Source organism: Sorex fumeus, unplaced genomic scaffold (genome assembly GCF_029834395.1).
Source record: "Sorex fumeus unplaced genomic scaffold, SorFum_2.1 ptg000006l, whole genome shotgun sequence".
Taxonomy (NCBI): Eukaryota; Metazoa; Chordata; class Mammalia; order Eulipotyphla; family Soricidae; genus Sorex; species Sorex fumeus.
The window spans coordinates 56,005,032-56,017,220 of NW_026606063.1; the positions used below are offsets into that span (position 1 = coordinate 56,005,032).

The 12,189-nt window shown below is 37.6% G+C and overlaps 1 protein-coding gene across 2 annotated transcripts in view; it reads right to left on the bottom strand.

Moving 5' to 3' along the window:
• The window catches only part of EML6 (EMAP like 6), a 290,220-nt gene that overhangs the window by 74,927 nt on the left and 203,104 nt on the right, over nt 1–12,189 (bottom strand). For both annotated transcript variants that reach the window (XM_056124968.1, XM_056124960.1), the window contains exons 17-21: nt 11,920–12,020; nt 10,506–10,708; nt 7,719–7,830; nt 6,010–6,137; nt 1,305–1,446 (exon numbers count right to left, since the gene is read on the bottom strand). In XM_056124968.1, coding sequence (XP_055980943.1) covers nt 1,305–1,446; nt 6,010–6,137; nt 7,719–7,830; nt 10,506–10,708; nt 11,920–12,020 — 686 coding nt within the window. The remainder of the gene's footprint in view (nt 1–1,304; nt 1,447–6,009; nt 6,138–7,718; nt 7,831–10,505; nt 10,709–11,919; nt 12,021–12,189) is intronic.

Genomic DNA, 12,189 nt, shown 5'->3' on the forward strand with positions numbered 1-12,189 from the left:
AGTAATATCTGTCCCTATCATTATTTTAAGTAGTAACCACTTATACTTCTTTTAAAATGATTTTTCCCCATTTCCAACCCCCCCCCAAGATACATTTCTGGTGTTTCTCTGTTTATAAAACAACTTAGCACAAATACTTTGGGACCAGACCTCAATTTCATCTTTTCTTAACTTCCATCAATGATGTTATAAATCAGCTCTCCAGTTTCCCCGTTCATAAATCCATCCCCAATACAGCTGTCCTCTAAGCCTCCATTGTACTTGTTTCTGGTGCCAAAATTTTTTGTTTCTTTATATATTCTTCACCATGCTCTGTGCCTGGAGCTGGCCTGCACAGATGGGCATCAATAGGCTTCCTTGTTCTTTGGCTACTGATTGGGTTTGGACAAAAGCGGGTAGGATTATAGGCAGAAGAAGGGAGAAAGGAAGGATGGGGAGGTTGGAACATAGATTGCCCTAGCTGCCTCCTGGTGGCATCACTGCTGTTGGCAGTCTCGCATAACTCCTGTCTGATTGCCCCTTCACAACCTTCCATCACTCCTTCCTCTTGCCTTTATGGGTCCAGGCCTGGTAAAGAGGCCCAGTTGTTGCTAGCACTAGCCAAGATCGTTTCTTTAAAACCTGTCCAATCCCTCTCCCCCCCCCCCCCTTTTTTTTTTTAAAAAAAAATGCTGTTTCTAGACTCTCCTCAAAACTCCATTTGAATTGTGCATCTGTTCCTGGGACTCAGTTCAAATCATGTCTGTGTCTGATCCTAGAGTGGGACTATTCATATTTAGATCCTCAGTCTGTGACACGTAAAAGCTACTTAGTGAATATTTACTGAAATTTTTACTTCTTGGGATACCTGTTCAATATAGTGAAAATTCATAAATATGTATTCAATACTCATTTCTTGACGCTTACCTTTGTGATGTAGCTGATTATTTTTTCAGCTGTAAGTTCTGGGGAATATTGAGTATAAAGATAAGCAGCATTCTTTACACGCTGATATATTTCAACTGACTTTGTTATTGAGGAGAAGAGGAAGGACATATTGCCCCCAGGTGGCAAATGTCTGTGCAGTGCAAGGAGAAATGAAATGAATTACAGATCTGGGTTCTTATGGATCAGCTCAGTATCCATGTAGAATTCTGCAGTGCTTAGTTATGACTCTGCAGCAAATATGGAATTACCACTGCTGAGCAATGTGGGGCAGGGTGGTGGGGACATAAAACATATACTCTGTTAATATTACTTGACTAGATAAAGTAAATTCCATTTCTTTTAAATACTTTCCAGATGCATAAGGTGATACCCTGTACCTTTTTTGAGTTTCCGTACTGCCAGCATACGGTGCTGGGAGGATAATTCCCAGATCCGAAGAGTTTTGTCATCACTCACAGTAGCACAGATGGGCAGGAGAGGGTGAGCTGCCAGTCCCCACACTTCCCCTTCCATGTGTCCCTGTGGGAGAGGAAAAGACAATACAGCCCAGTTCATGCTTCCAGGCTAGCTCTCAGCAGCTTGTGTGGCACATTCAGCTCCACAAGATCAAACAAGCTGAAATATGAACAAATACAGCTTCAGCCTCCTTATTACCAAAAGGATTTCCCTCGACTTTTTCACTGAAGCTGAGCCTATAAGATGGATCAAATTACTTCTGAAGCAAATTATGGATTCATCAGTCACAAGGTTTGCTCATGTGGTTGCTATTCCCATTTAGAAAAATCTGGGTAAGTAACAAAATGATTTCACTCCCCCCCCCCCTTTAAGACCACACTGAACAGTGCTCAGAGCTTACTCCTGGCTCTGTGCTCAGGGATCACTCCTGAAGGTGCTGAGAAAATCATATGTGAGGTCTGGAATCAAACCTAGGTCAGCTGTATACAAGGCAGCATGCCCTACCCACTTCAATATCTCTGAGGCCCCTGAAATGCCTTCCTATCCTTTGACATCAATAATACATAGATATGTGTAACACCTTAGGAAATAGTTGGGTCACGACACTATTTTCTTTAATTAAATTGTCCTCTGAAAAATGAAGGAACCTAAATCCTATGACCTAAATTTTAAATCCTATGACCTAGCTCTGTCATAGGATTTAAGAAACAATAGTCTTAAATTTAACTCCAGTTTAGTCCTTGGGATGTGTAACTTCTACAGAGCAGAACTAAGAGCTAAATTTTCATTTCAAGTGCCTCGTATAATTTTTAGATTCAGAATTTGTTCATTGATAGTCTATTTAGGAAATATCAGAAAATATAGAAAATTCTTATAAGTGTATTGATTCGATTATACATGCTCATAACTTTTCACACATTTAACTGACTTACAATAAAACAAAAGCAGTATTTCAGAAATGAACTTAGGGAGAAATGAATGTTTTTTTTTCTGTAACTTATCAATCAAAGCAATGTGAAGAATATATTAGTGTAGAAACTAATAAGACAGACCAAATTGTTTACTGAATTTAAGCTTTTAGTGGCTAATTATAAAGGCACTGCTTACTAAAACAAAAATAAAAACTATACACAGTCATCTGAAAGGTGTTTGTAGCCAGAACACTTTGGAACACAGGTGGTTTTCAAAAAAAGAAATTGGACCACTGCCAGTTAAACTGGAAACTGCTTAAACAAAACAGCAATTTGGCAGAAGAGAAAAAGTTCCAAGTAAATACAGCTGACATTCAAATATATGAGAACAGCTGAAGAGAGTAGATACTGTTTTTCAATTTGCTGTATTTGGGGAAACCTGTATTCTCAGTTTTCATTTTTTTCTTCACCAAGACCCCATTGTCTCATAGGTTGGATGTGAACCTGCAAATGTCCCTAAGACCATGTATGCTTGAAGCTCTATTCCACAGACACATTTTGCTTGAGGAGACAGTTGTGAGGCTCTGACAACATTCCAAACCATTATCCCACATACTGGCTCTAAAACTTTATTTTCTAAATCTAAATATTAATTCAATTCCCACACGATACAATGAGCAAGGTGTGCTAAAAGTACCATGAGTGGCAGAAGGAAATGAGTTTGGGACCATACTTTCCTATTGATCATCCATAAAGCTGATAACAGCTACATAATTGAGAGCTGAATAAACTATATGCAATGGTGATTTAGAGAACCTGCTACGTCATTCTCCCCCTCCCCAACCCTGACAAGCTTTTCTTCTCTTAAAAACAAGTAACATATTCAAAATTAGATATTAGAATGCCATGTTAGCAAAGAATGCCATGTTCTGAAATCTTCCAATAGCAGTTTAGTAGATTTGGCTTAATCTCATTGCCTCTTCAGTTCTTGAACTTTCTCTCAGTGTCTATCCTCTCTCAGGATGGGCTATGAGCCCTGAGAACAGGTAGCCCTAATTCCACCTTGCACAGCATACATATAGGACAGATGTCAGCAATGAGCCCAACACTGCTGTCAAACTGAGTTCCTCCTAAGATGAAATGGCAATAGGTGCTAGAACAGAGGAGAAAAGAGAGGTGCTGAGGGGGTGAGGAAGGTACATATACAAGGAGAGTCAATGGAGGTGACCAACATCTTGTCTGAAGATTCCACAAGGCCCACAGGTTTCCCAAAGCTTGGAACCTGCTTTCCTAGAGTCGGAACACTAAGAGACATTTAGGGTATAAGTTGGTGCATGAAAAAGAAGGGACTCTGGTATCTGATAAACTTTGATTTGAATCCCAGCTCTGCAACTTACTGGGCTTTGGGCTATTTGGTTATGAACTAGTTTCAATGATTATGTAATCAGCTGAGAAGAGAAATTTTGCAATCAGTATTTCCTTACACTCTAAGGTGCTCACTAAATGGTGTTTTTTCCATCATTAGTATTACAACAATTTTTTAAAGGAAAAATTAAAGTAACAGGAAATGAAAAAGTAAAAAGCTTTTATTATGAAGCTCAAAACTGCAGCCAGGGATAAAACTTTTTTTTTTTTCAGATAAAACTCACAGAAAAATGCACAAAGAATTTAAAATGTATTTCAATAAAATTAGTTTAACTATAATAATAATACTTAAATATGATAAAGCTTAGAGTTTAAAATCTCACATATTTATATATCACATAATAGTATAAATATTACAAAAGGCTGGACTACATATTCATTCAAACAACTCAGTCTCAAAACATTTGTAAGTTAAACAGAAATAAACACTCATTTTCCAATACAATTAAATAAGAATTCATGGCCACAAAGAAAAATTATTTGGAATGAGAAAACAGAACAGCTGGAGAACAAGGGTCCTTCATGACAGAGCTCTACCATTATTCTCAGTCCTGGCTATATGCTGCCTGGCTGGATGTCAGCTATAGAGTTTCTGAGGTTTGTTTAATTCAACACAGAATCTTTTTAAATGCCATTGTATCTTTTTTTTGCTGGATATTCCATTTGGCTTGAGTAAACAAATTTATAAAATCTCAACATGTTCTGAGCTATAATTGTCCACAGATCTGTTCTGAGGGTGGAGTAACAATTAAAGTGTCCCTTTCAATGGGAAATTAGGGCTCATCCCTAAAATAGCGAAACTTCAGGCATGAGTCAGGTCAGGGGAAGTAGGTAAAATTCCTCTAGTTCACCTATGAAAGTGTGTCCAGCAGCTTATATAATCAATGTACATAATTTTCACTTTTTAGCTTTTGAACACATCCTCATCATCCCTGTGCCTCTTCCTTTTACAAATAATTCAATTCCTCACTAAATTGGAAGAAATTACTTACTCACCTGCACATATTACCTCTCTCTCAGGTGAGTTTAAGTTCTTTGATCTTTGAGAATCTATTGCGAGTTCTTGTAATCTGATTTTACATAAATACAATTCTTGAGGGAAAATTACAGGTAAGGAATATGGAACACACTTGTGTCAATCAAGGCTATAACTAAGATGAGGCACAAAATCTAAAGTGACACTTGCACAGTTGTGGCCCACAGAGCAATAACTTCTTTTATCAATTTTACAGACTGAGAAAAAATAAACATGTATAGTATCAAATACAACTGAACTTGAGTTTAGATGAAGGGATTACTATTTCTGATATGATAAGACACTCTGACAGAAAAAGACTCTTTGGAACCTCTGGAGGTAAAGGTAAAGGTAAAAGGTAAAGGCCCTCCCGTTGATCGTCGATTTGCTCGAGCGGGCCCAGTAACGTCTCCATTGGAGACTTTGTTGTTACTGTGTCTGGCATATCAAATACTCTCGGTAGCTTGCCAGGCTCTCCGAGAGGGGCGGAGGAATCGAACTCGGGTCGGCCATGTTGGCCGCTTGTAAGGCGAACGCCCTACCCGCTGTGCTATTGCTCCAGCCCTCTGGAGAGGGGAGCATATTAGCAGATGTTAAGGGCAAGAATAACTGGTGGTTGTGGGTAGGCAGTGACAGACCTTTGAGGTGACTTCATGAGCCTCCTGTGCTCACCCTCTGCTGTCACTATTTCCCTTTGAGTGTGGCAAGATCTTTGGCTTGTTTCCAACCAATAAACTATGGTAACAGGGATTACAGGTTCCTCGTTACATGTTTGTAATGAATGGTTATATTATAAAAGTGTGGTGCTTGTTTTCTCTCCCTTACTGGTTTTGAGAAAGCAAGTGACCATGTGACAAGGAACTTCTGGCAGCTTGATGGTGACCTCTGACTCACAGCAGTTATACTCAGTTCTTGAGTCACAGAAATTGAATTCTGCCAACAACTTGAACAACCTCAGAAGTGGTACCTCCTCAATCGAACTTCAGATGAAACTGTAATAAGGCTTATTTTGCAGCCATGAAAAGTCTTAAGCAGAGGATTCCATTTAAGCTGTATTCAGACTCCTGACCCATTGGAAACCATAAAAAATGTGCAGTTTTCAGCTGGTAAGTTGGTGGCACATTTTCACATGCAAATCAGTAATTAATATTAACATCTGCATGATGCTGATAGTGAATGCAATCATATAGTTTATACCCGAAGGACTTTCATTGCTGCCTTCACCCTAGTTCCAGCTCTGATATGAACTTTGGTTTTGATGTACAGACATAGTACCTGAACAAGCAGTGTCATGGGGCCACTTTTGTCGATTTCCAGTATCTCTCCATTTTTTGTTCCCACCAGGATATGTCCATGTCCTAAAGTGATGGCACGAATTGAAGGATTGTCTTCCAAAAGCAAACCTGAAAGAAAAAATATAATACATTCAAAGCTGTAAATATTGTGTCTAACCACCTTACGCAAGTGATAATGGACTATATAATAATGTCCAGAAAGAATTAGTACTAGAAGAGATGTAAAGGAAAAAGAAAACTCATTCATTATTGGTGGGAATACTGTCTGCTGTAGCCTTTATGGAAAATGCTATGAAGACTTCTCAACAAATTAAAACTAGAATTCTGGCTTGACCCAGTGATTATAATCCTTGGCATCCATAGCAAGAATAAAAAACAATTCATTTAAAAATATGTATGTATACTTATGTTCACTGCAGGGTATTTACAAAAGCCAAGATATAAAACTAAATCAAGTGTCTAACAACAGATGAGTGGATGAAGAAGGTGTGGTATATATTCCCAATGGAATATCTTTAAGAAATATCTTCCCTCCTTGCCCCGAGCAGAGTTACAGTAGCAGAAGACCTCAGGAACCAGTCACAGCCATGCTTAAGACCACCCTCCACACATTTGGACGAGCCTCACACATGAAGGAACCAGCAGAGGAACCCAGGCATGCGGCACTCGGGGTCGAGATCTCCAAGCCTGCTCGGATCGGGACTGGGCCTTTTCAACCCAGATCCCCCATCTTCCAGTAGATAGGCATTACACCTAGCAACTGCCCCAAGCCCCGTGTTATCCCATTAACGGCCAAGATCTAGGGACTATAAAACCCAGCTCCCAGAAGTGCATGGCCATGCGACATCTTATTATTTAGTTCTTACTCTTGGAGAACCCAGGAGGCTACCGAGAGTATCTTGCCTGCATGTCAGATTCTGGCAAACTCCCCGTGGCATATTTGATATGTCAAAACCCAGTAACAATGATGGGTCTCATTCCCCTGACCCTGAAAGAGCCTTGAATGTGGCACTTTCTAAAATCTCAGGTCTAGCACGAAAGAGACCTTACTGGTGCCTGCTTGAGGAAATCGATGAACAACAGGATGACAGTGACACAGTGATGCAGTGCCTCTTGATACCACTTGGATGGAGTTATAGGGGATCATGCTGAGTGAAGTTAGTCAGAAGGAAAAGAACAAATAGCAGAACAAATATATCAATCATACATGATATATACAGAAACAAAGCAAAGGAATGGCCAATATCTTCTGACAACAATCTCTTGGACTTGGAATACATAACAGAGGTTATCAAGTAGTAAGGGGGCGATGAAGAGGTGAACTATAAACAGTGATTAAGAGTCTTGGGCACTCTGGTAATGGTGAAGGGGCAGTAATTTTGTACACTATAAGCATGAAGGTAAACACTATTGCAATCATTTTCCTCAATGATAAATTTAAAAAATAATGAAAATACATATGATTACACATATTGCATCTAATAAAATACAAAATAATGCCTAGCATATAAATTCTGTTCGCATAGTTCTCAAGTACTAGGTAATAGGCTATATGACCTATATGACAAGAGCAAAAACTCAGAATGGGAAAAAATGAAATTAATTTGGTAAAGGTTTTCCCAAAATTTGAGCACAATTTTCTCCATCCTTAAGAACAGAAGTTTACATAGCATACTCAAGAAGGGGCACCTTTTGAACTACTTGACAATGCTGCTCTTTTAATGGCATAAGTCTTCAAGCATCTTTCAAACATATCATCCCAGAGCTCCACGATCCCATCCTTTCCACCTGTTACAAAACCCTGTGGGAGGAACACATAAAGAGGATTATATCAGAACAACCTGGCCCCAACAGGATCCCCTTTTGGATAAAGCAGCTTTGTGTGTTTTCCTCCTAGGTGCAGGAGACTATAAAATATGCTGTTAAAATTCTTTTATTTTTCTGAGGCATTTATCTTCTACTTCCATAGCAGGATTAACATATTCTCATTGTTCACTCATTTTTCTGAAATTACTAAGTTAGCACTTACTACTTTGAATATTGAATATCCATATCTATGCCCCATCCCCCAACTATAAGAGTGTATTTCTGTGATACAAGACCAGTTTCAATGTCTGGCAGACTTTGTTATCACAAATATACCTACTGAATGAATCAGAATTAATGCCACAATATAAAATTATTATTAAGTACTTAATAGTTTCTTCCAATAGAAAACACCGTATCATTAAGGATAACTTTAGTGCTTCTTAAAATTATCCTGCTATCTTGTTCAATAAACATCAATTTCTACAATAACAAAAATCCAGATTACTTTTTATAAAACCTGGAAATAAAAAACTTAACATATTGGATTTTTAAAAAATCAACAGTGATTTTTATTCCTATATTAAGCTTGTGAGTTTTGGGGGGCTTTAGTAGTTTTTCCTTCTGGCAACTTATTCTATGCACCAACTGTTTTCAGAAAAGTCTTATTTTCAAAAAATGTACTGAGTAATTAATTCCATTTTCTCACTAACTTTTAATTAATCTCATTTCAATGAAATTATCAAGGAAATAATATTTTATGTATACTACATAAAACAAGCTTAGTCTTTTTCTTTTGGGGGTGCCTTGAAAGCAGTACTTGGGGACCTGGGTCCACTATGGGCAATTCTTAACCAATCGGGTCATTTGATAGAATGCTAGGGCTTGAAAATGTGGTGCTGGTGACCACCAGGGCCACCCCAGCAGTGCTCAGCACGTGATACTGAGTTTTGAATCTAGTCTGTTCTCACCGAAGATGTGCATCCTAATTCCTATACAATATCCTCCACCCTCATTCTCCTGAACGGGCTTCATTCCCCTAACCCTAAAAGAGATTCCAATATGGCAGCATTGGGAAGGACGAATAAGAAGAGGCTGCTGAAATCTCAGGACTGGGATTAATGGAAACATTACTGGCACCACTTGAGCAAATTGATGAACAACGGGACCAAGAGTGATTCAGTGATACAGCGATCCTCCGCCCTTGATAGCCTTACTCTTATTTCACAGTCAGGTATATTTAATACCTATGTTAATTTTAAAAGCAATGCATTATATTGTGACATCCTTATCTTTTCTCATGATCAGTCAGCATAGGTTATTCAGGAATAAAAAAACCTTAAACAAGTTACATACTTCTGAGTTTACGAAAATTTGTATTTTACTTTAATCCTTTCTAGCATTTGTGGTTTAACCAAAACCAAATCTGTCAGTAAACAAACCAGATGATACACTAAAAAAATCACCATTTTAGTTGTATATTCAACAAGATCTTACTTCTGCAGTGAGATCAGCATTTGTACCAAGGAACAAGTCAATGAGGCTTGGCTAAGTAGGTGTGTCATTAGGAGGCAAATGCTGGAGGCTAGAAAGCTTGGAAGAGCTTATGCCAGTAAACTAGCCATGAATGAGAAATTGACTCTTCTTGGTAACTGACTGAACAAAGTGCTTCAATAACATTGAAGGTAAGTGAGGTCTTTATCTATATGTATGTATTACAAAGCAGGTGAACAGTGGGAAGAGCTGGACAAAGATGAGGTTTGAATAGGAAACTAGTCAGTGTGATAGTTAATTTTATTTATTAACTTGGTGGCCACAGAGCTCTCAGATTAAATATCTTTCTCTGTGTGTCTGTGAAGGTGCTTCCAGAGATCAACGTTTGAACTGGTGAACTCAGTAGTTCTTTTGCAGTGCTGGGAACTGAATTTAGGGCTTCACACATGCAAGGCAAGTGGCCTATCATTGAGCTACAACCCTATTGCTCATCATCCAAACCTTGAGAATAAAAGGCAGAGGAAAACTTCATCCCTTTGTTACTGTTTCATGACTAAGTTAGGTCATCACACATTCTCTAGTCCTCAGACTATGATTTATTGCCTGTTCTCAGGCTTTGAACTCAGACTGAATTACCTATTATAGCCTTTCCTGGGTCTCATCTGAAGGGAGTTTGGTGGAACTTTCACTCTCCATAATCTCATGAGGCAATCTCTATTAGTAAATCTCCTTTAAAAAATTAAGTATATTTATATGTATATGTATGCATAGATGTAAATCTTACTGGGTGAATTTCTTTGAAGAACTCCAATACTAGCCAGTGAAAAGACTGTCCCTCTTATGCCCAGAGAGACAGTACAGAGGTAAATCGCTGGCAGCCAATCCTGGTTCTATGACTTGCACCACATATGGGCTTTTTATGCTATTGGCACTTTTAAGGGGGTTCTTAATGAGCGCCAAATAGAGTAAAGAAGTGAAAAAAGTGGAAAAAACATACATATAATAATTATAAATGAATAATTTAAAAGTATGTGTCCTGTCTATCCTTGACATCCACTCCCATAGTCATAGTCTTATAACACCGATCCACATGTCTTCTTGGGATAGGCCTTCTAAGAATACCTTCTAACTTTAGAAAACTGATGAGAGAAATTGTATAAGAAAACAAAACTATACCTTATCCAATGCATACATAGCAAACACAGGCCCATCATGAGCTTTTACTGTCTTCATCAGGAGAATGTCCTTCCAAATAAAAATATCTCCAGTAGCTGCTCCTGAGAACACTAAATCTTCCATTCGTCCATAAGAAACACACATCATTGTTTCCAATTTTCCAGCATTTCCAAAATTTCCTCTTTTAGATGTGAAGCCCCCACCTGAGGTATACCAAGAATATTTATTACTATTTTAAAATGACACCTCCTATGAACATGCAGAATTTCTTTGATGAAAAAACCCCCAGCATTTCTAGACTGCATAAAAAGTACAAAATTAGTGGAAAATATACAAAGTTATTGTAGAAGGTTTTTTTTAAATTGAGTTAATTATTGAATCCCCACTTTGTGGAAGACATAGTCATCAATGTTGAACTATAAATATGACAAAAGAGAATTACTGTCTTCAAGTTACTTAGGGTCTGGTGGAGAGACATAGTGTACTCTAATACTGCCTAAGGTCAAATTCTGTCACTGGTCAAAGGATGAGCAGGGCGAACTCTGAAAGAGTTCATGAATGCTTACAAAAATAATGAAAAAAAAACCACACAAAAAATACTACACATGTAAAACATAAATATATACTTTCCACAGTTTTTATATAACAATTTTTGGTGAGAAACACAAGAAGTATAGAGGAAGAAATACAATTAATTTGTCCCTTAGGCATTTGTTAACATTTCTCTGTATTTCTTTTATTTACAATGAGACACTCAGACTCCTTCCAGGCAAATGTATACAGACATTCTCTCTAGGATCTGTGGCATTGGCATTACCCTTTCTTTTAAAAGCACAATGCACTGGAACATTAACTTTTGAATGTTTTGTCCAGTAGGGCTCGATAGGGCTTGGTACCAAAGCTAATATCAAGAATTCAGAAATAATCTCAATAAGGGATATGACTTCTTACTGAGAAGAATAAGATATACTTGCATTTTATACTTTTTAAAAAATCTAGCCTCATTAACAACACTGAAATCCACAAATATTTATTTTGATCACCTACTGTGTATAGAGTCGCAGTTTAATTCATGCACTAAATTCAGTAATAAATTATAAAGAAATCCAACACTTTATTCAACCAAAGTGATTATTTTGTTTTCTGCTCAGTAGAGCAACATAATTCAGCTCTTTTCAAAGTAGATGACTAAACACTAAAGCTTCCTAGACACATGAATATGCATAGAATTATAAGGGATCAATATTCTAAGTCTCATAGCTTAGACATGAAGTAGTCCAAAGTGGATTTGGGAGAGAATATCTTTTAGACATATTTTAAATTTGGATTGCACACAGGTTAGGTAATGGTGACAATACTTTTAAATAGGGATAAAGCTCTCAATCCTGTAAATGATAAATCCGGATAATAGTACCTGCTTGTTGCCAGAATTTGATGTGCTTCATTCCAACTGTAACCATTTTGTCAACATGGTGTGGGTTACACTTTACCACAAATATCTTATCTTTATGGCCTCTATAAGAGACAAATTGAAAAAATTTCAGTGTAATAAAAGAACATAGTTTTATTAAAAGCATGCATTAATTGAATTGACATTAAACATAAGACAATTAAATGAGATTTAATTGCATCAAAATACAAGTTTTGGCTTTTCTCTGCATGTTGAGCTCTTTTATCATATAGG